Here is a 24899-nt window from a genome sequence, read left to right as displayed (position 1 = left end):
TTTTCGTTAGCTTAGAATGAGCCCTTCATGTCTACATAGGGAGCGGGTCCTCTTCACAGTCTGCCATGTTGGTCCACCATGTTTCTACAGTAGCCCAGAACGGACAAACCAAACACTGGCTCTAGAGAGAGACTTTCATGTTTTTACATTACTTGAAGGTCACCGTAGTGACAGCAGTCTTGGAAAGGGAGGAGTGAGCGGAGGAGTGAGCGGAGGGGTACTGTTGCAATCTGTAACCACACTGCTAGATACCGCCAAATCCTACACACTAAATCACACCACACAGAAACTGTTAAAAAATATACAGTAGTAGATACCCATTTTTAGCACAGAAAATATAAAACAAGTACCCTACAATGATGATTAAGGCGCTCGCTGTCCAACAATACATTGCTGACTGAGTGGAGACGTTTGGAAAAGATCAGCAGGTTTGTAACTAATGATTTCAGTCAGATTAGACCCGTGTTTGACATCATTTTCTTTCCCACACCCAGGTATTAACACACTGCTGGGTACCACATTATGTCAGTTCTCCACCTGAATAGTGTCATTAATACAGCGAAGAATGCACGATCTCTGAGGTCTTTTTGAATTCAATATCTTTAGTGTGGAATACTTCATTATTCACCTACTCGCTCAGCTGATAAGGTTTCCCTGTCAGCTCGGCAGGTTTATAACTAATGATCTCCAGCAGTAATCGCACTGCTGCTGACAGGGCCATTATTCCCACCCTCACTGTAACCTCCGTGGTGACCTTTTGCCGTCTTCCTATAGAGCGCCACCTCAGTGCTCGTCTCCAACGCCAATGCCCCGGCCGCCGACCATCTGGTAGTCGGAGGCTACGACGTCTCGGGGGAGGTCCGCAGTGACGGAGAGCCCATGAAAGAGGTCACCTTCCTACTGTACTCCGCCGCAGTCAAGAAAGAGGTAAACCAACATTATTTGACATTTTTAGAAACACTGAGGAGTCAAACTAGATCATGATTTCATTTGTCTCATTTATCCTGCATTATTTGATGAAAGTATGTATTTTATTTTTATTTAACCTTTATTTAACCAGAAAAAAATCTCTTTTGCGATGGCGATCTCCAGATGTTGATTTCATTCATACAATACAACCAAAACAAAACATTACAGAGTTAAAACTAAAGTCCACGCATCAACAGAAGAGGTTAAATAGACACATAGTGTATGACACATATAGACAAAAAGCCAACAACAAATTTGTTACGCATTGTTGCGAGAACAGTTTGTAATTGAAACTCCTCATAGCTTTTGTTTAAAACTGGATATTGAGATGAGGGACTCCAGGTTGAGTTTAAACGGATCATTCAGGACCAAGGGCCAAAATAAAATAGATTCCCTTTTCACAGACCTATATGGGTAACCTGCCTAGAATGGTCTTGTACAGACCTCAACCAACTTTGCTGTCTTCAAGAGGCTGTAGCGGGGTCAGTCTTAAAGCTAAAACTAAAAAACCTACGGAATCCATTGGGGGTACCAACCATGTCATGTTAGCATGTCGGTAAGGAAGCTAAATAATGCTCCAAACTTAGGCCATATTTTAGCGAGGGAAAACTGGCATGGCAATTTTCATCTCAAGATATGTGAATGAAAATGGGTTCTATGGGTACCAACATTTACAGAAATGCCCACTTTATAATAATAACATGCAGTTTGGGGCAAAAACTATACAGTTTTATAATGCAGTATAAATGTTATTTTTGCCTTTTCTAAAAATGGTGTATTTGAATATTTCTGCATACTGGGGTTCATAAACAGTCTTGGAATTACATAAACTGGGTATCACTGTAAAGCTGAGACTCTTGTGGATCCAATGAGCCCAACTGTATTCATGTGTGATGATGTGAGTCCCCATAGTAGACATTTCATTGTAGTGAGACCATTTTTTGAAATTTGACCTCACTGTATAAATGACCTTTGGTGACCTCTAGGATAATCACAGCCTCATTCAAACTTTACAACCACAAATTAAAGACCTAGAGCATTCAGAGTTTGGATGGCTTTCCTAGGTAGATTGACAATAACGTAAAAGTTTTTGATACCAAATCACAACATGACTTTTTCTATGGTGATCCTCAAGGTCTTGGTGTCTTAATGTGATATTTTAGAGGGATTATTCATAATTTTTATCAATTCTCAAGTGGTAACAAAATGGTTAATTTTAGCACCAAATCTGTGTAACAAATGGTATCAACCCAAAACAAACGTATGAGACATAATAGAGCATGGGAATGGCCATCATATACTTCTATCATAATGTTCTACACTTTAATACACTTTCACAATGTATTTTAATTAAAGAATTCATGTTTGTTTCGGATTTATGACGAGAAGAACTTGACACACGGCGCATCTCAAATTAATCTTCAGGTTCCCAGCTTTCAGATGATGTACACCACTTCTATGTGACATCTACTGTTGACATGCTATCTCCCCCCTAAAGACCCCCTGTACCCACCTAAAAACTCTTAGAGTTAAGATATACCAATGCTGCATCCTGCGCATAGCAAGTGAAGGCCATCTGACCAGATAGCACAATGTGCAGTCCTATAGCCTGAGTTTGAAATACATCTCAGAGCAGTGTGATGAAGTGGGTCAAGTAAGGCCAAAGTAGCGGGACAAGCAAATCTGTATATGGCATCACCATAGTCTAGCTGAGACAGGAATAGGCCTGTAACCAGACGTTTACATAAGGATGGAGAGAAACACGACTTTATGTAAGAAACTCAGTGTGAACTTGAGTTTCTCAGTAAGCCTTCCAATGTGATGCTTCAAAAGTAAATTTTTTGTCTGACCAAATGCCCAGATATTAACATGCATCAACAAACTCAATACCAACACCTTCAAGGGTGTTAATAGAGAGGGAAGGAACCCAAGTATTACTGGGTGCAAATAGCATAGCCTTAGTTTTGTTTGCACTTTAAAAGCAGTTTCAAATCAACGAGGGCGAATCACGCTGCAGTGAATTAAAATCAGACTGCAAGTTGGCAGCTGCAGTCTCAAAAGAAGGAGCAGAGGAATACAGGCATATTATGCCATAGCTTTCATTTTAGCAGTATTTATGGAATATCATGCAATTTATTAAACTTTCTAAGCTACGTCGTTTTATTATCTATTTGTGTGTTTTCAGGACGTCGGTGGATGTAACACAACCCCAGTGGAGGGGGCAGATCCTGGCGACGGCTCCCTGGTCTACCTGTGCAGCGCTCTATCCAGGGAAGATGGGACCTTCGTCTTTCCCACACTGGCCAGCGGCGAATACACTGTGGTAAGCTTTCTGTAAAAAAGCAAAAGAAGGCTGTCATCACCATTTCTAATCTCACTTAATAGTTGTAGTCTTTAAGATTTCAGTCCTGGTTGATTCGGTTGACTTCGGTCTGTGAACAGTAAAGGTGGTTGCTGAGAAGCTGGAGATCTTGCAGTCTGTCACCTGCATCTCTTCATCCAACAGCTCACTGTGGCCGCTCCTTCTTGTTTCATTACTCTCTGCAATATTTAAAACTGATTGGCTCATCACAAATTCTGAAATTTACCATGTCTTAGTTTGTAGACCCATTTGGTGTGATGGTTAACGCCAGGGATGTTCCTAACAACTAGTTTCCCTGATGTTTAAATTTAGAGTAGTCGAATAGTCTTAAAGTAAGAAAACACTCAGAAAACCGTCAAAATGGATCACAGTTTAATCTATAAGGTTAACCATTGTGTATAAGAGCCATTTTAAATTTTGTATCACATTTTTATGCTTCCACGCCGGTGACAGCGGTAGCCAGAGGCATTATGTTTTTGGGTTGTCTGTCCGGTCCATTCTTGTGAACACGATATCTCAGGAACGCCTTGAACGAATATTTTCATATTTGGCACAAACGTCCACTTGGACTCAAGAATGAACTGATTAGGTTTTGGTGGTCACAGGTCAAGATCACTGTGACCTCATGTCTGTCCCATTCTCGTGATATATCGGGAATGGGTTGAGTGAATTTCTTCAAATTTGGCACAAAACGTCTAATAGGATAAAATGATGAAGTGAGGATGTTTTGGACAGACATGGATGTAAACTGCAACTTGACTGGTTGGCGGAGGCATACAAGCACGAAGCAATAATTCTAGTTCAATAACCAAATCGTATTTTCAATGCCGCCGAAATCAATATGTCCCCAGTTTCCGCTCCGGTCGCCCGGTTAGGAATGCGCATCACGAACCCGGTGTGTGGTTTAATATTTGATGAAACGCCAGCGGAGACCATGGTCTAAGAGGAGTCATGGTTTGGCATCGCTTACAGGCTTCCATTAGTATCTAAGTGTGCAAATGTTATTACCTTCCACCTTCTCTTCCCCTCTTAAACACACATAGCGAGCGACGCAGTCCAAAACTTATTGAAAAAAGATGTAATCATTACCAAAATTCACAACATGTTTTTATCGAATGAAATCTTCTGCTTCAATCCATATTTGTTGATGTTCAGCCTTTCAAATCCGACTTTTTCACTGCGGTTAAAAACCTGTTTACTTTCCTGCACGTACCTGTGTTAACAGGGCGGTCTAGCACAACAGATATTCAAAGCTTAATTTGAAAACCTCAATCAAAGCTTCGTATGTAAAAAAAAAGTGACATTTGAAGCAGCCCTATCTGCTGACCAATCCAGTCGATCGGCAGATAACCAGACTGACTGCTGAACCCAGCCGCTATTTCGGAGAGAGGATTTGGGTGCAGACGGGGCCCGGGAGAACGCGGCGGGGTGGAAGTGAGTCAGGAGCGGCTGCTGAGTTCAGATCAGAGTAGAGAGCAGAAAGCTGAGACAGCATATGTCAATATTTAATTTCAATTTGTACATTAATGAAATAATAATAAGTTTAACCGACTAGTATGTCTGGTGCCGACTAGTGAGGGTAGCAACGTTTAGTCGACTAATCGCGCACATCCCTAGTTAGCGTGCTAACCTCAGTGACAAATACAGTGCTTATCTTGTGACAATAAAAGCCACCCCAGGATTCGCCAGTTAAATGCTTTTATTTTGAAGGAGCAGTGATAATTTATATGGAGAGAATCACATTTGTTGTTTTTTTTCCCCCCACATGAGTTTATCCACTGATGGATGCATAACAGTTCACTTGAATATACCACATAATCATGTTAAAGGATTGTGTTACGTCATGCTGTGACCACAACTGATTCTGAATCCAGCACGAGAATGGCGGACTCTGCCACTACCACTAAAAACTACCATACAGAAAGATAATGACTGAATGTAAATACATTAAATGGGTATTGCAGATACTGGTCACCATAAATATAGTATCAAAAGTGTGGTTTGATTTCATGACATTGTGCCTTTAATCTGAAATTGATTCTCTCTCATGTAAATAAAATAATTTCTGCCTCTAATTCTGCTTTTGTGAAATCCCTCCCTTCAGGTGCCCTTCTACCGGGGAGAACGGATCACGTTTGATGTCGCTCCTTCTAGGATGAATTTCAAGGTGGAACACAACAGTTTGAAACTGGAGGTAAAGAGTCAAATTATATCTCAGTTTTTCCAATATTACTTTTTAATACTTGTCATTATTTTGCAAATGTGAATACATTTCATGCACGGTCCCACATTTTGACATGCAACGCTGTTTCTTCTCATGCAGCCCATCTTCCGCGTCATGGGCTTCTCTGTGACGGGCCGAGTTCTCAACACTATCGATGGGGAGGGCGTCGTGGATGCCGCAGTGTCCCTCAACAACCAGATCAAAGGTAGCCATGCTAGAAGACTCCCCACGCTTTAGTTGTGTCTTGAAAAGCAACAAAAACAACCAAACATTTGCGGAAATGCTCAATATTTGCATTCAGTGTTTGTCGTTGTAAACACATTTTCACACTGTAGCGCACTTTGCCCTTCTGTCCTCACAGTCGTCAGCAAGGAGGATGGCTCTTTCCGGTTGGAGAACATGACGGCCGGTACCTACACCATCCGGGTCAGCAAGGAGCTCATGTTCTTTGAGCCAATCACAGTGAAGATCGCCCCCAACACACCCCAACTTCCTGACATCATCACAGCAGGGTATGTCTGGCGTGTCCACCTACACCTGGCTTGAGCTGCATACATTTCCAGTTCCTACATTATACATGCTTTGAAATGAATTACAAAAATTCCACTTCAGTGCTCTCAGCTTGGTTTTTTCATATTACCACATTGCTAACTAACTTGATCTACGTTCTGATGTTGGTCCCTCCAGGTTCAGTGTGTGTGGCCAGATCTCCATCAGCCGCCTGCCTGAGGGCATGAAGCAGCAGGGCCGCTACAAGGTCACTCTGACGAACCAGGGCCAAGACAAGGCCTCCAGCAGGACCATCGACTCCGATCCTCAGGGGGCCTTCTGCTTTCAGGCCAAACCTGGAGACTACAGTGTCCATGTGAGACTGGCAGCATCTAGTTTTTACACTAGTTAGGTCTTAATCTGCATGGGCTCTTCAATCATTTAGAGGGGAAAAGTAAACTCACACGCTGTGGTATTATATGAAATAGTTGAGCCCCGTTTTAATTGGTAACTTTTTACCAGTTTGTCTGTAAGGACGCACAGCTGACAAGATGTCTAATCCACACATAGTAAACACTGATTTTACGGACATTTGCTGAATTAACACCAGGAAGTCCAACATTCAAATTCACTCATTTGAATGGAATATATCTAAACTGAAATTTTACTTACAGTTTCAGTCACTCATTAAATGAACAAGAAGCTTACCTTCATCTCCCAATTCCCAGATTTACAATATTTGTGAATATATATATATATATATACAATACCATTTATTTAATAGATAATGTATAAGATAATAGATAATTAAAAGCTAGCTTTGAGATGTATTGCCAGATATATAATTGATTTCTGTAAAAAAACGTGTCTTTCTACAAGGTAACTTCGGTTGTATATGCGTTCAGGTGTCACTCCCCGAGGCGGAGGTGAAGGCAGGTCTGGCTCTGCAGCCTCAGGCCCTGGAGGTCTCCCTTGTGGACCGGCCCCTCACAGACCTACTTTTCACCCAATTCATGGCTTCAGTCTCTGGAAAAGTCTACTGCTTAGGTAAGGATCTTCTAAATCACACTTGTTTCTTGAATACAGACTCTTTGTCTGAAATGCAGCCTCAACCCCATAAAAACATGACATCTTTGTGTGGTTGCTTGTTCATATTTCCACTGAGCTTGTGTCCTCTGGTTGACCTCTAGCGTCCTGCGATGACCTGTCGGTAACCCTGCAACCAGTGAGTCGACAGGGAGAGAGAAGGACGGTGGCTCTGTCTGGCAGCAGCGACATCCTCAGCTTCTCCTTTGAAGATGTTTTACCAGGGAAATACAAAGGTAAGGACTCACCAAGACTCTACCAATAACACTTTAGAGTCTAAATAATAGTAGTAATAATAATTGAGATATTTATTCTTTCATTCCTGCAACATTTTTTCATTTGGGGTTAATTAGAGCTATTCCAAATTTGAATATTGTGGTTATCTTTAGGTGCAGATGTGTAAATGAACATGAAAAGCCGCTTTTCACCAGTGCGATGCGAAAATGTGGTGCGGGAATGAGACAACTATGCACACCGGGTTCGGTGCGTATTATCCGCGTTGCCATGTTCTATTTTCCCAATGAGTTTATTCCTAAATAGTGCCGTGTCCACTCCACACGACAAAAACCTACCCAGACACTGAATGTCTAAGGGGCTAATACATTTCCGTACAAAGTTTTTGGACACCAAGCATGGATTTTCGTCAGAAAACTTTGCTCTGTAATTTATAAAAACAGATTTTGGGGGTTCTTACGAATGCTTTCACATCCATGCAGAAAAATTTGTGCGGGGGAAAATATATCCGGACGGATCTCGATTTACGTTAGACCAATGAAATCCTTTGTTCCAACTGGTCGCCTTCATTCTGCATAATAATTAGCCATGTGTTTCTGTTTGTTGTATGGAGAGTGTGTATTTTCGGGGCCTTGGAACAATGGGCGTTTGTTTTCGGGGTAACGGTCTGTCGGACAAATGGGCTTTTTTTCGGTCCAATGGGACATCTTTCAGACTATTGGTTGTTTGGGAATAACAATGGGCTGTCCCCTTCTCAACACCCAATAATGTACAACACACACTACCACCTCAACAACCAAATAAAGGACAATATATGGCTTGAGATCGCCCAGCAGCTGGGATACGATGACGATGGTAATGCAGCTGATATGCACTTGCTGACGTTATACGTTGGTTACGGTACGGGGCTAGCCACAACAGCTAGCGTTGGCATCACATTTGGGGTCCGAAAATGGGAAAAAATGGAACATGGCAATGTGGATAATTCGCACCGGAACCAGTATGCATACATAGTTGTCATGCGGAAAATTTGCATGCAGATTTTCCGTATTCCCGCACCGCATTTTTGCATCGCACTGAGAAATGGTGAGAAATGGCTCCAGGGAGCATAAATTCAAAGTCAGCATGCAAAGTTTCGACTGGAAGAACCGTTGTTTATAAACTGATTCCTCCATCCTTTGTACGTTTCTATTCAGAAATTCATCAATCAGAAAGGTTGCGGGGAAATCAATTAGTAATTACCAGCTTCCGCTCATAATTGATATTTAGCAGCAGCCTTCAGGAAGCACACATTATTCAGCCGGTCTCTCTGTACCTTCTGGTGCTGCATCCATCCCCGCTCGCTGTTCAATACACCACAATCTGTTTAGCGTTTCTGCACACACAGCATCTTTTGAGGCATGTTTACTCAGCTTGTAGCGTTGCCAGGCCCTGAGTAGTGCAAGAAGTTTACTTTTCTTAAGCGTTTGTTTAAAGATGAGATCATTATAAGATTGGAAAAGCCTTGACCTGAAGTGATCACCGGCTTCGGACGCTTTTTATCTCTCTTTGGCTTTGTGACAGATTTAATCCTTTTCAACAAACACTCACGTCTTTTTTCTGTTACTTTTTTGGCCATTTGTGAATTAACTATTTGTTTACACCCGTCAGTGAGTATTACTCATGAGGAGTGGTGCTGGAAGCATAAGTCCATGGAAGTGGAGGTGCTGGACTCCGACGTCGTGGGAGTGGAGTTCAGACAGATTGGCTACATCCTGCGCTGCTCCCTCTCTCATGCCATTACGTTGGTCAGTAACCAGTACCCGGTGTGTGTGTGTGTGTGTGTGTGTTGTGGCAGATGGTGGCACATTTATGATTCTAATTCTAACTGAATGCATTTTTTACTGCGCAGGAGTTCTTCCAAGACGGCAGCAAACCTGAGAACGTCGGCGTGTACAACCTCTCTAAGGGAGTCAACCGCTTCTGCCTCTCCAAGCCTGGTGAGCTTCATTCTCTTGACCTCTCATTAGCTAAACATAGTATCAATTAGCATATCTAGAAAAGAAAAAAAAAAATCAGTGTTCCCTCGTGCATAGTTAGAGTGCAATGTTTAGAGCCAAAAGGTCTGTGTCAGACTTACCTAAATAGAAAACTGGAGCAAAGTAATTAATCATCTAAAAACGTCTTGTCCAGGTGTTTACAAAGTCACCCCTCGCTCCTGCCACCAGTTCGAGCAGGACTTCTACACGTACGATACGTAAGTAATGAGATGCTGTGTCCATTTATTTCTGGGATAACAGAGTTGTTTTCGCTCTGTACAGTTCAACCAAGTGACCACTAACCTGTGTCCAACAGCTCAGCCCCCAGTATCCTGACCCTCACCGCGGTGCGGCATCACATGACTGGGCTCATCACCACCGACAAGATCCTAGACGTCACGGTCACTATCAAGTAATGACTCAACATGGCAACGCTGGAGATGCAAATATTAGCTGCTGCGCGTCCTTCTACCAATGTCCCATCTATTTTTTCCCCTCCTCCCCTCGGTCAGATCATCTATTGAAAGCGAGCCGGCGCTGGTGCTGGGTCCCCTGCGGAGCCTGGAGGAGCAGAGGCAGGAGCAGCAGCTGCAAGAGATTCAACTGCGCCGCCAGGAACGAGAGCGCCGCGCCGCCGAGGAGGACGGAGGTGCCAGGGACGATAGCCCTCCTATCCAAGAGAAGGCCGGTGAACTGACAGGCCCCTTCCACTATGAGTTCTCCTACTGGGCCAGGTCAGTTGCACTGCATTTTTTCAGTTTATACCCTTCGGTCTTTACGATATAAAAAAAAGTTGAGGATTGCAATTGTGTGAAGAAAATGCTTGATGTCTTATGGTACGTTAACAACAAGCGCAAAGTGAACTTTTCACACGATCACACACAAAGTCAATGCAAAGAGGAGAATAGACGCAAATGCGCCCTGTGCGACACGAATGGTATGAATGACATAACGGGAATATGCGAAATTTGCGTAATTCGTGTATCTGCGGACGTTTTTAATAATTTTAACTCGAGCTAGAAATTTGTGTGACGCTGTGTCGCGAAAGCCTATCAGCGTTGAGATTCTCTTCATGTCGTCATTGAAGTCCTGACGTTGTTGAATCAGAAATGGAGGAAATATTGTAGCCATCTGTGATCACCCAGAGCTACGATAGTACATCACATCTGTACAGAGACCGGACGAAAGTCTGCGTATAAATGTATGTGTCTAAACCACAGACTGTGTTTGGTATAAAAGTGGCTTGCTAGGTACAGTCAATGCAACGGCACTGTATGTCAATACAACTCGCCGCCGGGTGATGTTATGAACCCAGACACGAAGGCTTTTGCTTCTCCGACATATCTGGGACTTCCCCAACATGTAGGATACAAAGCAGCAACAGACAGTGGATATTTCTTCCATGGTTGATGGCGGAAAGAAAAGTTTTCCTCTCCTCTCCGGCGCATCTAGAGCGAGTAACGCGAATGAACACAAATGATCCCGGCGGTCCAACTAGAGCGAGTAAAGCGAAATGTGTGAACGCAACATTAGAGTCTTGCTTAGTGTTGAACCCATGTGATGATGCAGTGAGTTAATATAGACCGTGTGACTGTACAGGGCAGGAGAGAAGATCACAGTGACACCCTCATCCAAGGAACTGCTGTTCTATCCTCCTGAGGTAGAGGCCACTATCACTGGAGGTAAGTTCCTTCACACGCACTGTAATCTAACAAACCAACTGTGTCTATTTGTGTCCTTGTTATAGCTGCTTCTTAAAGTGCATGCATGAGTGCTCATAATAGTTTTTGCCCCCAACTTCCAATAGTACCAACAGAAAGTAATGACTCTCTCTCTCTCTCTCTCTCGACAGAGTCGTGTCCAGGTCGGCTGGTGGACATCGCAGGGCGCGCAGGCCTCTTCTTGGTGGGAAAGGTGTCACCAGAGCTCCAGGGTGTGGAGATCTCCATCACTGAAAGAGGAGCTGCTGCACCGCTCATCACTGTGGCCACTAATGAGATGGGAGCATACAGGTATGAGAACCACGGCACTTAACATGAGAGAGAAAAACTAGAGGGCAGATGTTACAGAACCTGCGACACAAGGATCTGAAAACATCCTTCCTATTAGTCCTGAGCTACTTTTTTTGGTCATCCAGATCTTAGGGTTCTGCTATAAGTTTATCTCATGAATATACCAAAGGGCCAAAAGAAGTGTAGAAACAGCAGTGATGTGTGGGTTCTAGTTAAAACCCTGGCAGTAACATCATTTGCTGTTCAAGCCCAGAGAGTTAAAAAAACAAAAACCTCTTAGTGCTGGTCAGCCAAACAGATAATTAAATCACAATCTGCGCCTGAGAGACCAACCAGTTTGTGCAGTCTGTTTTAAAAAGGACCTCAGGGTAAACACTGTCAAAAGCTGCACATAAGAGTGCCAGGGCTGAGAGCTTTTAGTTCATGAAGCGCTGCATCTGTGCCGTCTGGGGCATGAAAACCATATTGAAATATTTGACTTGCCCTGTTTATTAAAGCGCACTCTGTTGTTCTTCTCCAGTGGTCATGCAGATGTTTTACATGCAGATGAGCAGCTTGTGGAGAGAAGTTTTTAGCCAAGCACGTTCTGAGGATAAATATCCTTAAATCCACTTTGAAATCACAGAGGGGGAAAAAAAGCTACTTCTAACTCCAGAACTTGCCTGAGAATCATCACATTTTAAAGTTTTCTTCAGTTTTCTTCAGTATCATAGTCATCCGGTGATGGCTGTCTGTACAACCGCGATAATAATGCGTTAACGCAAATTCTCCGCTGCGTGTCGGGGATTCTTTCACAACAATGACCTGCTCCTTGTACATTATCACTGAATCCATAGCAACATTATAGCTCCTGTTTACAGCCCAAAGCTTTATGCTCGAAGCTTTATACTTTAGTTCCAAAAGTTAGAGCATGATTATCCACTAAGTAGAAGTAAGATTAAATCTATTAATATATCTATTTTTTTTTCATGTTACACTATAAAGATTTTTTGACATTACTGATGCCCATGTTACATGTTGTATAGGTACATTTTTTCCTTCTCTTTCTGCCTTCTGGAAGATCCCCTGAGGTTGTTGGGAGTCTCCAGGGTTTGTCAGCAGTTACCATGAGCTCTGAACAATAAATAGTTCTTCACAGACAGGAACACGATAGAAATCACTTTGCATTGACATGTCGAAAGTAAAGAAATTAATGTTTAGTATTGCCCTTTTTTCATTAGTATTTTCTCTTGTTTCACTATGAGAGGTTTGATTATTTAAAAGTTATTTTTGATTTAAGTTGAATGCCATTCTGTCTGTCATTATCATACGTATGCCATTTAGTTTTGTGTCTGGGATAGTATTGTGATCATGACATGACGCATTGTATAAAATATGCATCGTGGAGACATGCAGTCCTAACCAGCGTTGTGCTCCTTCCTTTTCCCCTCAGCGTGGGTCCGCTCCACAGCGACCGGCAGTACAACATCAGCGCCAATAAAGAAGGTTTCGTCCTGAGTCCTGTGGAGGGGACTCAGGGAGATTTCAAGGCGTTCGCTCTGGCTGGTGTCACCTTCAAGGTACAATGTGACCCATCCTCCCTTGCATACATATTACATCCCAGTAATCACCAGCCACTTTCACATCTGCACTAATTTAGCTGACACTTTCATCCAGAGTATCTTACAATTATAGCTCTTTGTTCACATTTACTACTTTCACTGATTATGTGGTTTTGAGTGAATATGAAATGACATGATGGAACGCCGCCATTAGTTGCTACTTTATGTTTTCACAAAATACAATTTAAAAAAAAAAAAAAAAATCACTGCTGTTAGTTGAATCGCTTCTCTGCTTTGCTGTGTGCTGCCAGTGCGTCGCCTTTGTACTGCCTTTTGTTAAAAGGGTCTGCAATTATCTACAGAGACCATGAGATCCTGGCACAAATGATCAATGTTAGTTTCCCTTTCAGACTGTGTGATAAATTGCTTTGAAATCGTCTGTACAGCGTTTACAATGAGTTTTGTGTCCTTATATATCCTTCTTTTGTAAATCCTCTCTGGAATAGAACACTAGAGACACTAAACTCACTTGTCCATCTGATTATACCCACAATTTAGCCAGGACTGATTGATTTAACCCATTTGTGCCCAAAGACTATATTTAGTTTGATAAGGAAGAAATCCACAATATTTGTTCTGATAGGTCAAAAGTCTTGACATTTGGTACAGACATACTTTGGGCAATCTAACAGTGCAACTGTGACATTTTTTAGATCACATGAAAAATTACTTTTATTTACCTTTTCCACTCCTCTTTTTCATAGACCTGTTTTTGTCTTTTTTAGGGGGGTACAGGGGGTCTTTAGGGGGAGATAGCAGGTCAACAGTAGATATCACATAGAAGTGGTGTACATCATCTGAAAGCTGAGAACCTGAAGATTTGATTTGATTTGCAGCTCAGCACTGTGTCAAGTTGTTTTAGTCATGAATTAGATCTCATAAGTTGTTGCAGCAATTTTTTCGGTGTGTTACACAGATTTGGTGCTAAATTTAACCATTTTTTACCACTCGAGGGTAGAAACGGGCAGAAATATGCGTCACTAGAAACTGAATTTGAATCATTTCTATTTGAATTTGAATTGCTCAACTTGAATCATTGCATTGAAAAACTGAATCTGAACAGGATAATTTGAAATTTAATGTATTAGTTTGGAACTGAATTCCAATAAACTACAAACTGAATGTAATATAATGAAATTTAATTTAGTTGCTCTGAAACTGTATTTGATCCTCACTGAAAGTTCAACTCTCTATACTTCCACATTCAGTTCTCACATTTCAAATTCAGTTCTTGCAATTCAATTTCACTCTATTGAGACACTCAACCTGTTGTTGAGGAAGAGCAATCAAGTGCAGATTCACACACGGCCTGTGTGCACTACGTTTTAATATTTAATTGATTAAATCCTGAATCCAAAGTGGCAGAAAGGAAGGTTCCGTCTCCGCAAAATATAACAGCTACACTAGCTTGGAAAATGGCGATGTGAGGCACTGAATTTGATGAGTTTACTCTTTATCGGACCACATAGAACACTTCCACCAAAGGAAATTAACAATTTCAGTTGCGGGCACAAATGGCTTAAAGATTTGAATCCGTTACCTCCCAGTTTATCCACAACTATAATACTTTCAACTTCTATTAGTCAAATTTGGACAAGTCTTGACTCACTCGTGTCATAATTTGCATGACATGAGATCTCTAAGCTGTACTCTCCGTCTCTTCCCCTCTGTAGATCAAATCGGAGGATGGTCATCCCCTGTCAGGCGTCCTCCTGTCTCTGAGTGGAGGACAGTTTCGCTCCAACCTGTTGACTCAGGACACCGGCCTGCTCACCTTTAATAACCTGGTAAGGACCCAGCAAGTCGTTCATCTGCTTTCACCATTGTAATTGTGTTTCTGTGGTGTAACATATCAGTCTGCCAAGCTGTAAAGCTGATTGTAGGGATGCTCTAGCTAATGTATATATTTTTCTGCTTTCTCTATTTTAATGTAATCGCTGCTTTTCTCCCCTCAGAGTCCCGGTCAGTACTACTTCAAGCCCATGATGAAGGAGTTCCGCTTTGAGCCGGCGTCTCAGATGATCGCAGTGGAGGAGGGTGAAAACCTCAGTATCGATATAATCGGCATTAAGACTGCTTACAGGTATACAAATGTACCTCGGTGAATGTTTGTTCTAGTGGGGTCTAGCTCCAAAAATGTCTACAGCACATGAGTCTGATCACTGTCACGGTCTCTGTGTTTCCTCAGCTGCTACGGAGCGGTGCTGTCCCTGAGCGGGGACGCAGAGAGGGATGTGGCCGTGGAGGCGGTGGGACAGGGAGAGTGTAGCCTCTACAGCGAGGACACCGTCACCGACGAGGAGGGTCGCTTCAGACTCCGGGGTCTGCTGGTGAGTACGCTAGGAGCATGTTAAAATCAGATCAAATGAACACACTCAATAGATCACTAGGACAAGTAGTGCCTTGACCATGTAAAACATTGTGTAAGCAGCATTTGAGCAGGCATAACAGACTGTATATGTTTGCACACAGCATGTCTGAATGCTATACATTTAGTGTATCTTCTAAGCCTTCTTACTGTACACCTTATATGACCTAATGAATGTAATGTTTCCTTGCAGCCGAGTTGCAAATATCTAATTCAGCTGCGAGCAGAAGGCAACGACCACATAGAGAGGGCCTTGCCACAACACAGAGCTATAGAGGTAAGAAGCAAACTTATTAAAAGCCACCCTTGGTTTGTAATAACCGTACGACTGTTTGCAATACTCAGACAGAATTTTTACAACTCAGAAAAGTTATCACCGCAACTAACTATTCCATCTTTTGTCGCAATGATCACGAGGTAAACAGTAGAAATATTCTTTTCATGTTACAAAAGAATTAAAGAGGGAACAACATTGATATTATTCTGGAGGCTAGGGTGAAATAAACATCAGAGATGCTTTGCTACAAGCAGAAACTGCAGGAGCAACTTAGGACATGGTGTTGCAAGTTCCTCCTCTAGATAGTATTCGTTGGTGGCAGGGTGGTCAGAGCATTCATATTGTTGGGAACAGTTCTGCATCTTCAGCAGGTATCTCAGGGTCACAAGCGTTTCGCCCCTTAGCCTGTACGCTTCGCCTGAGCGGAGACTACATTAGCCTTCGCCTGCAGAAGGGTTCCAACTGCGGGCTTTTGTCAACCACAGCCACCTTGAGCTGCTCTCAGCTGCCATGGCTATTTCCCCCAGTGGCTTTCTTCAGCTGTTTAGGTTCCAAACCGATCCTCTGTAAGAAGTAGCGCACTGATGTTGCTGGGAAACCACGGCTGCCGGAATAAGGCTGCGTGCCAACCTTTGACTAGAGCCTCATCGATCAAATCCTGGTACTTGGCCTTCTTCAGTTGGTGAGAAATGGGTAGCCTGTCCTCCCAAGGCACTCTTGACTTTGGCTACCAGAGACGTTTTTTGTGCTCCTGGATAGAAGAATCATGTCCGGTCGGAGTGAGGTTACTGCCACCTCTTCTGGGAAGACGAGCCTCGTCTTGAGATCCACTTGCATCTCCCAGTCAGAAGCTTGATGCAAAATGGAGGGCGGAGTTCTTGGCCGTCGCTCTTTGCCATGGGAAACGTATCTCCTTCCCTTTGGAAACTGACGACTCCAGGTGGTGGTGCCTGGTGTTTGTTGGCTTTAACCCTCTGTAGGTCTGTCCATTTTGTGATTTCTGTAAGGACCTTATCGTGCCTCCACATGTAACGACCTTCACCCAGTGCTTTGGGAAACTGTGTCATATCTTTCTGACATCTTTCATTTTCCAGTAGTTATGGTTTGTTAGTGCTGTCCACTGGAACGCAGAGATCCATGACAGGATTTCAGCGCATGTTGTGACAGTCATCCCGCGTCCAGCGACCATGCCAGCATGACCGGCACGGCATATTGGTAGCGAGCTAGTTAGATAGTAAAATAACGTTAGCTATAGATAATTCCGTAAATATAGTATTAGACTTTTGTTGACCACGTATGGGTCGGATAGCACGGATGGGAATATTCTGAGATGCCTTACTGGTGTTCTGTTCCTCACTGTGGAAACTACGAGCTGCTACAAGCTAGATGCTGCCCAAATCCTGTCATGGATCTCTCCGCTCAAGTGTTTATTGTTCACATAAAATAGATTCAGAAAGTGACAGCATGTTTATTTATATTGCAAATGTTGTTGAAATTCTATACTCCATTCATATCGCCACTGACAGGAAGTTACTGTTTACCGTGATGACGCTGTGGTTTCCCGGCGCGCCCTCGCAATATGCGCGTACATGAGCAAGTTGCAGTATTTTTTCCCATCATGTTATATAGCCTCCAGAATAATAGCAATGTTTTAAAAACGTCCGTCGTTCCCCTTTAAGCAGGAATGTGCGCTTGCATCGCTGTTTCCAAAGTGAAGGGTGATCTTTGAACTTCAACTAAAATGCCATTCTTGATCTTCTAGTCCAAACAGTAACAACATTTCCAATGTCATAGTGCTTGTCCTTTTTATACACGGCACTGAAAGCTGGATGGGAGGGTACGGAAAAGTTTTGTAATTGAATTGTTAAAATAACTGTGGGAACCCTGTGATTGTGACTTATCAGCAGCCTTATCACATGGCTCCTTTTCTATACGCAGAACAAAAGCAGCGATAATCCCGTTGCACGTTTAAACCTCTCGGTTCATCATTTTTGCTTGTCTGAAAAGTGCAGGCCCCGTAATCTCTCTGGCAAGGCTGGAAATGCCTTTAATTCCACTTAATGCTCTGTTATTAGCACACCGTGTGACTTGAACAAAGCTTTATCCACAGTTCACATTTGGCGTTTTCTTTAAGAGCCCAGGGTTGTATCTGTACATTAAGCTCTGTGTTCTCCCTCAGGTCGGCAGTAATGACATTGACGGGGTCAACATCATTGCCTTCAGGCAAATCAATCAGTTTGACCTCAGTGGAAACGTCCACACACTCCCTGAACACCTCGCAACACTGTCGGTAGGACTGCTCGTCTTATATTATCCTGTATTTTGGTTCTTTTTATTGAACTTGCATACATTTCTGCGACTCTCCTGCGTTTCTCACACGGCAGGAATGTGCAGACTTGAAGTTTTACTCTGTTTTCCTCCCCTTTCTTTGTCCAGGTGAAGCTTTACAAGAGTGACAATCTGGACAACCCAATCAACAGCGTCTCTCTGGGACAGTCCCTCTTCTTCAACTTCCCTCCTCTGGATAGAGATGGAGAGGTATCTGCTTGTATTTCTGCTCTCTTATAATTGAAAAAGGATGTTGTAAAGCCCAAACTACTGAAACATTTTCTTCCTAGTCCTAAAACTAGGGCTGTCAATCAATTAAAATTTGAATCATGATTAATGGCATGATTGTACATAGTTAATCGTGATTAATCGCAATTTAATCGCACATTTTTTATCTGTTCAAAATTTACCTTAAAGGGAGATTTATCAAGTATTTAATACTCTTATCAACATGGGAGTGGGTGTATATATGTATACATATAAATGTATGTATATATTTATTATTGGAAATCAATTAACACAAGCTATGACAAATATTGTCCAGAAACCCTCACAGGTACCGATTTAGCATAACAAATATGCTTAAATCATAACATGGCAAACTCAAGCCATAACAAGGCTAAATAACGCCCCAAACTTGTTTTAAATTTTGGCGAGAAAAAACTGCCATGGCCATTTTCAAAGGGGTCCCTTGACCTCTGACCTCAAGATATGTGAATGAAAATGGGTCATACTCAAGTCAGCACACTGACACACTGACAGCTGTTGTTGCCTGTTGGGCTGCAGTTTGTCATGTTATGATTTGTGCTAAATGCCGTACCTGTGAGGGTTTCTGGACAATATTTGTCTTTGTTTTGTGTCGTTAATTGATTTCCAGTAATACATATATACGTACGTTTGAATAAAGGAAGCATATTTGTTATTAATTTGTGATTAATCACGATTAACTATGAACAATCATGCGATTAATTGTGATTACATATTTTAATCAATCAACAGCCCTAGTTTTTCTAGTTTCATATGATACCAGTATCTTCACACAGCTTTAAAACTGAGCCCACTACAACCTAAAAATCATAAGTTGCATTAATGCGTAAAAGAAATTAGTGGCGTTAAAAAGAATTTGCATTAATGCGTTAACTTTGACAGTCTTAGTTGACACAGCCTTTCACAAAATGTATAGACCCAAGAGATGTATCTAAATTGGCCTTTCTCCTTCCTGTCCAGAGCTATGTGCTGATGCTGTACTCCACGCTGTCCCGCTCCCAGTACGACTTCACTCTGCCTCAGGTCACCTTCACCTCCAACGGCTACCACAAGCACATCACCCTCACCTTCAACCCCACTGTAAGATGCTTCTTTTTTAACCCAAGGTTTAGCCTACACAATATTTCAATGATAGTGTATTCTGTGTGGAAATATCCATTAGAATTGATTGAGCCGTTTCTCCTGTAGTTGTCTGATCTCAGATTGTGTGTTTATGGGTTTTCTTTCCCACAGCGTAAAGTGCCTGACCAGGACATTGCCCAGGGCTCCTACATAGCTCTGCCCCTCACTCTGCTGCTCCTGTTGGCAGCGTACAACCACGAGAAGGTAACATAATCACCTCCACCTGCTCCACGCAATATGTCCAAAGAGCTTTTCTTGCTCGACTGTTGAATTTCTGAATGTGTTTAGTTGGAATAAACCTCACTGGAGTTTGGCCTCATCATGGCCAAGCCTAAAGTTTGGAATTGCGTCTCGAAGAATTACCTATTTCTTGTAGTTTTCTTGTTTTATAATCCGTTCTTATTCAGATGAATCACATAATTTTTTTCAGGGATTTTCTTAACCCTCTGAAGCCCACAATAGACCTGTTTTTGTTTTTGTTTTTTAGGGGGGTACAGGGGGTCTTTAGGGAGAGATAGCAGGTCAACAGTAGATGTCACATAGAAGTGGTGTACATCATCTGAAAGCTGGGAACCTGAAGATTAATTTAAGATGCAGCTCAGCACTGTGTGTCAAGTTGTTTTAGTCATAAATCAGAAATACAAATTAATTAATTAAAATATAGTGGGAAAGTGTATAGGGGCTTAGAACATTATCATAGAAGTATATGATGGTCATCCCCATCATCATTTATGTCTCATAAGTTGTTGCAGCAATTTTTGGGTTGATACCATTTGTTACACAGATTTGGTGCTAAATTTAACAATTTTTTACCACTTGAGAATTGATAAAAATGATCAATAATCCCTCCAAAATACCACATTAAGACACAAAAGACCTTGAGGAATACCATAGAAAAAGCCATGCTGTGATTTGGTATCACAAATTCTGACATTTGGAGATTTCTGCAAGAATTGCATTTTTCAGCGATTGGATGGCGAGCACTTCTGTTCTGGAAACTGCTCAGAAACTCCCTTATTGTCAATCTACCTACCCATCCTCTGAATGCTCTAGGTCTCTAGTTTGTGGCTGTAAAGTTTCATGAGGCTGTGTTTATCCTAGAGGTCATTTTATACAGTGAGATCAAGTCTCAAAAAAATGGTCTCACTATGTGAAAAGGCTACTATGGGGACTAACATCACAGATGAATACATTTGGGCTCATTGGATCCACAAGTCTCAGCTTTACAGTGATACCCAATTTATGTAATTCCAAGACTGTTTAGGGACCCCAGTATGCAGAAATATTCAAATGCATCATGTTTTGAATAGGCGAAAATATTTGTACTGCATGCATAAAAAAGCATGTTTTTTGCCCAAAACGGCATGTGATAATCATAAAGTGGGCATGTCTGTAAAGGGGAGACTCGTGGGTACCCATAGAACCCATTTTCATTCACATATCTTAAGGTGAGAGGTCAAGGGACCCCTTTGAAAATTGCCATTTTCTTAGCCTAACTTTGCTGGATTCTTTAGGTTTTCAGTAGCTTCACTCTAGCTCTAAAAGTGAACCTGCTACAGCCTCTGAAAGACAGTAAAGTCGTTCTCCGGGGGTTAATATTTCAAGTAAGAAACTGTTAATCCAAAAAGCATTTGTTTAATACCTTTTGCGGCCCTGTTCTGCAGGTAATCCCCCTCCTGTTACAACTGGTGAACCGTATCCAGGGTGTGAGGAGCATGGCCCAGGTCAGTGGGGACAACGCCGCTCTGGATGAAGCCAAACGTCAGGCCAAGAGACAGAAGGCCAGACGTACATGAGGAAACAACCACGGCTCGCCTCAGACCACATCTTTGTACTTTAAATGGAACACTTGCCCCCGCGGTTACAGCCTCAGAGAGCACTGTGGATGCCTGTTCACTAGATGAACCTCTTAACGTTTGTAGCGGGTAATTGTGGGTGCTAGTGAACTATTTAGGGCGCCAAGATGTGATTTGGCCCCGAGCGAACCCCAACACGAACCACTCGACGCGCATTATCACCACCTCATCAGCCAATCAGATTCACGGGACTGATAGCTGACATTTTACAGGTCGTTTTCTTCCGTTTCTTTTTTTTTTCCAAAACACTCATTGTCTAAGAAAATTGTTAATATTTGTGATACAATATGAGCCATTTTTTATACCTTTGTAATTTATCTAGGTCAACTAAAATCTTTTGCTTGTGTTTTAAAAGCACTTGAATGCTTTTGATATCAGTCCTAAGTTAGTGTAGGACTATCAGGCACTGTGGATGGTCATGTGTCTCACCTACTAGCACTTGATGCAATTCAGATAACACACACACAAAGGGGATTTTCATCAGAATATGGCTGGAATTTGGCAAGATTTAATCATGACTACAACTATTAACTCAAGGATGTTCAAAATGTATCGTTAAATTGATTTCCATGGGCTCAAATAAGGATCAGTACAATTTTGAGCTTGTGAAATGATCGTCTTGTAAACCAGCGGGGAAAAACCTCTGCATGACAAGTTTGGGAATGTGTAGAAAAGATTTGTGGCTGTAGAAACATTTGAGAAATGATATTTGAGCTATAATGTTTCCACCAGTGAGGATACACACACACAAGACTCTGAGAAAGCAGAAAACTGTGTGAAACTCCAATCTGCACAAACAAAACTGTGTTCTGCTTTGGATTTGAACTCAGATTTCCACAATATTTTCCAGAGTTTTTGTTTAACCTCATCATTGATGTAATTCATGCACAAACTTTATTTAGACACCCTGAAGAACAAATCTTTTCCAAATATCTACAACGTATTTAACCGGTCTACAAGTAAGGAATAATGTACAGTGAGCCGGTCATTGTTGTGAAATAAACCCTGATAGGCCTTGCATCACCCTGAAGGGGTTTATTTCACAACAATGACCCGCTAGCTGTACATTATCACGCTTATTACACGGCTATTTAAGTAAGAAATCAATAATTTGACACAAACGGTCCGCCAGAGTCCAAGATCAGAACTGCGTCCATAGCAACGGTCTGCTATAAAAAAATAACAGACCGTAGAACGCTGTGAGTGACCAATCAGAATCGAGCATTCAACACAGCAGTGTCATAAAGGGCGATAAATAACCGCAGGCTTTTCATTTCTTTTTTTTAAGCTACATTTCACAAGCTTAAAATCTTTTTTTTTTTTTTTTACCCTTATTTGACCCCGTAGTTCAGACATTAAACTGAATCAGCCCCAAGCTGAATTGACTTCTATAATGCCATCACAAACGTGGGATTGTGTAACCGCTAACTACGATTGAAAGACAGCCAAAGCCGTTGACAAGCTAATAACTGCTTTATACCATTGTCAATCACGTCATATCCCTTAAATGTAAAACACCCACGAGTTACTGTAAAACACTCCACTTCTGATGGTATTTTATAAGCTGTTAAGTGTGATGCAAGATTGACTTTCTGTCAGTTTCAGCTCAGGAAAGTGGCGGTCGATAGAATGCTGGAAATTTGGGTTTGAGTACTGTGTGAGGAGGAATTTTGTTTGTTGGGGTGAGAGCTATAGGGGATAAGAGATAGTTGATTAATTTATTAACATTATGTCTAATCAGATGTGAATGATAACCTAGTTTGTATGCTGGGGGGATGTCTTGTGTGAAAGATATTCTGTCAGATAAAGTGTGTGACAAGTTATTTTAAAGAGCAACATTAAATTTTAAGACGAAAATGAGTGAGAATATCTACAAAGGGTCTGTCACGACCTGGAGTCAAACTCAGAGAGATAAGGCAGAATTGTAATTTCATAAGCTCATTGTCTTAACGCCGAGCTGTGTAATGCACTGTGAAAACTACGGACCCCAATTATTTTTCTGCATTTAATTCATCTCTCTCTGAGTTGTGGCTGACTTTCGCTGAAAGATGAAAAGGCCACCGACTATTTACTGAGTTGAAAGATATTCCAATTAGTCCACATTTAGGGGGAGTTGATTAGTTTGGTTGGGGTGGGAGGGGGGGAGGATGAGGGAGGTGGGGTGTGGGGTGTAATTGTCATTTGGTCAGAATCTGTTAATGTTTTGTTTTTTGAGATAATGAATAAAGTTTGACTGGAAGGAAATGAACTTGACTGTTTTCTGGTTTTGCCTCTAGGGGGCAGTGTAACTTTACACATGAATGTTTTCCTAAAGATGGTAAGAATTGTGATTCCTTTGTGTTAAAGTACAGAACTTGTATACTATATTAGTTCTTGATTTAAAAAATGTGGACTCCCCCAAGAAAAAATCAATACATATTAGATTGACGTATCTCTTCTCCCAAGCAGCATATGGTGTAAAATGCTTTAGAATACATTAAGGGTGCAGCCAGGACAAGCTGGTGTTTGGCTAAGGGAGGTTAAAATGCTCTTATAGTAGAACTGTCTATAAAGGGACACTTTACTGATTTCCAGACTACATGTTATTGTTCTAATGTGTAAATATGAAGCACTAATTCCCTCTCACACCTCAGAGCCTTGCCCCACTGCCTCTCTTTGCTGTCCATTAGATCATGTAAAATGTGTGAGATAGCAGACAGCACATGTTTTAATGAACTACAGTATGCCCAGCTCCAACGGAGGCTTGGAGGGAAGAGGACTTCAAGGAATCATTCTACCACTTTGTTAGATCAGTAGTCCTCGGAGAAGTATATACAGCAGCAGATGAAAACCAAAAAATACAACTTATTTGACTAAACCTTATGTGGCTTTTAAGAAAACAAAACAGCTCGTCTGTGCGGTTTGAAAGTGTTAACTGAAAAAAAAACGTAAAACAAAATTCCTGACCAGTTTCCTTGTCAGCTACTAATGGGCCAGACACATCCTTCGTCAATAGTGTAACCACAGCAAATTAGATCACAGTTCAACACAGATCTGTGAGGATGCTAGTATAAGCCACACTCATGTGTTTGTGCTAGCTGGAATGTAGCTGGGTGGTGTCATGAGGTGGGTCGGGTCGGAGCTCAGAGGGTAGTGTTTGTTATGAATAGTATTGTAGTAACAGTTCAACTATTGCTACAATAACGTTACCTACTACACTTCCTGAGCTGTTGAAAAGATGAAGATAAGAGAGAAGATAAAAGATACATTCCGGTATACACAGTATATATCCAACCATTATCTGTAACTGCTTATCCTAATCAGGGTCTCTGATCCCAGCTGACATTGGGCGAAAGGCGGAGTTACACCCTGGACAGGTCGCCAGACTATTGCAAGGCTGACACATGGAGACAGACGACCATTCACGCTCACATTCACACCTACGGGACATTGAGAGTCAACAGTTAACCTGACCTGCATGTCTTTGGACTGTGGGAGGAAACTTGAGTACCTGGAGAAAACCAACACTAACACAGGGAGAACATGCAAACTCCACACAGAAGGGCCCCGAGCCGGATCTGAACCTGCGACCCTCTTGATCCTCTTGACAGTGCTAACCACTTTGCAGCCCTGGTATACACAGTGTGTATGTGTGTATGTATGTATATATATATATATATATATATATGTATGTATATATATATATA

General features: G+C 41.9%; 1 protein-coding gene across 1 annotated transcript in view; it reads left to right on the top strand.

The window, feature by feature from the left end:
- Positions 1 to 23457, top strand: part of nomo (nodal modulator) — a 28237-nt gene extending 4780 nt beyond the window's left edge. The window contains exons 7-31 of the mRNA XM_074628921.1: positions 775 to 927; positions 3155 to 3292; positions 5436 to 5525; positions 5655 to 5760; positions 5917 to 6067; positions 6243 to 6420; positions 6950 to 7091; positions 7235 to 7366; positions 9015 to 9151; positions 9256 to 9343; positions 9537 to 9600; positions 9699 to 9794; positions 9895 to 10116; positions 10982 to 11064; positions 11235 to 11394; positions 12827 to 12953; positions 14669 to 14782; positions 14951 to 15078; positions 15184 to 15325; positions 15557 to 15640; positions 17820 to 17930; positions 18077 to 18178; positions 19196 to 19315; positions 19469 to 19561; positions 21022 to 23457. Coding sequence (XP_074485022.1) covers positions 775 to 927; positions 3155 to 3292; positions 5436 to 5525; positions 5655 to 5760; positions 5917 to 6067; positions 6243 to 6420; positions 6950 to 7091; positions 7235 to 7366; positions 9015 to 9151; positions 9256 to 9343; positions 9537 to 9600; positions 9699 to 9794; positions 9895 to 10116; positions 10982 to 11064; positions 11235 to 11394; positions 12827 to 12953; positions 14669 to 14782; positions 14951 to 15078; positions 15184 to 15325; positions 15557 to 15640; positions 17820 to 17930; positions 18077 to 18178; positions 19196 to 19315; positions 19469 to 19561; positions 21022 to 21153 — 3093 coding nt within the window. The 3' untranslated portion in view covers positions 21154 to 23457. The remainder of the gene's footprint in view (positions 1 to 774; positions 928 to 3154; positions 3293 to 5435; positions 5526 to 5654; positions 5761 to 5916; positions 6068 to 6242; positions 6421 to 6949; positions 7092 to 7234; positions 7367 to 9014; positions 9152 to 9255; positions 9344 to 9536; positions 9601 to 9698; positions 9795 to 9894; positions 10117 to 10981; positions 11065 to 11234; positions 11395 to 12826; positions 12954 to 14668; positions 14783 to 14950; positions 15079 to 15183; positions 15326 to 15556; positions 15641 to 17819; positions 17931 to 18076; positions 18179 to 19195; positions 19316 to 19468; positions 19562 to 21021) is intronic.
- Positions 23458 to 24899: the final 1442 nt, after the last annotated feature.

This window comes from Sebastes fasciatus, chromosome 3, assembly GCF_043250625.1.
Source record: "Sebastes fasciatus isolate fSebFas1 chromosome 3, fSebFas1.pri, whole genome shotgun sequence".
Taxonomy (NCBI): domain Eukaryota; kingdom Metazoa; phylum Chordata; class Actinopteri; order Perciformes; family Sebastidae; genus Sebastes; species Sebastes fasciatus.
This window is presented reverse-complemented; position numbering and strand designations above follow the sequence as displayed.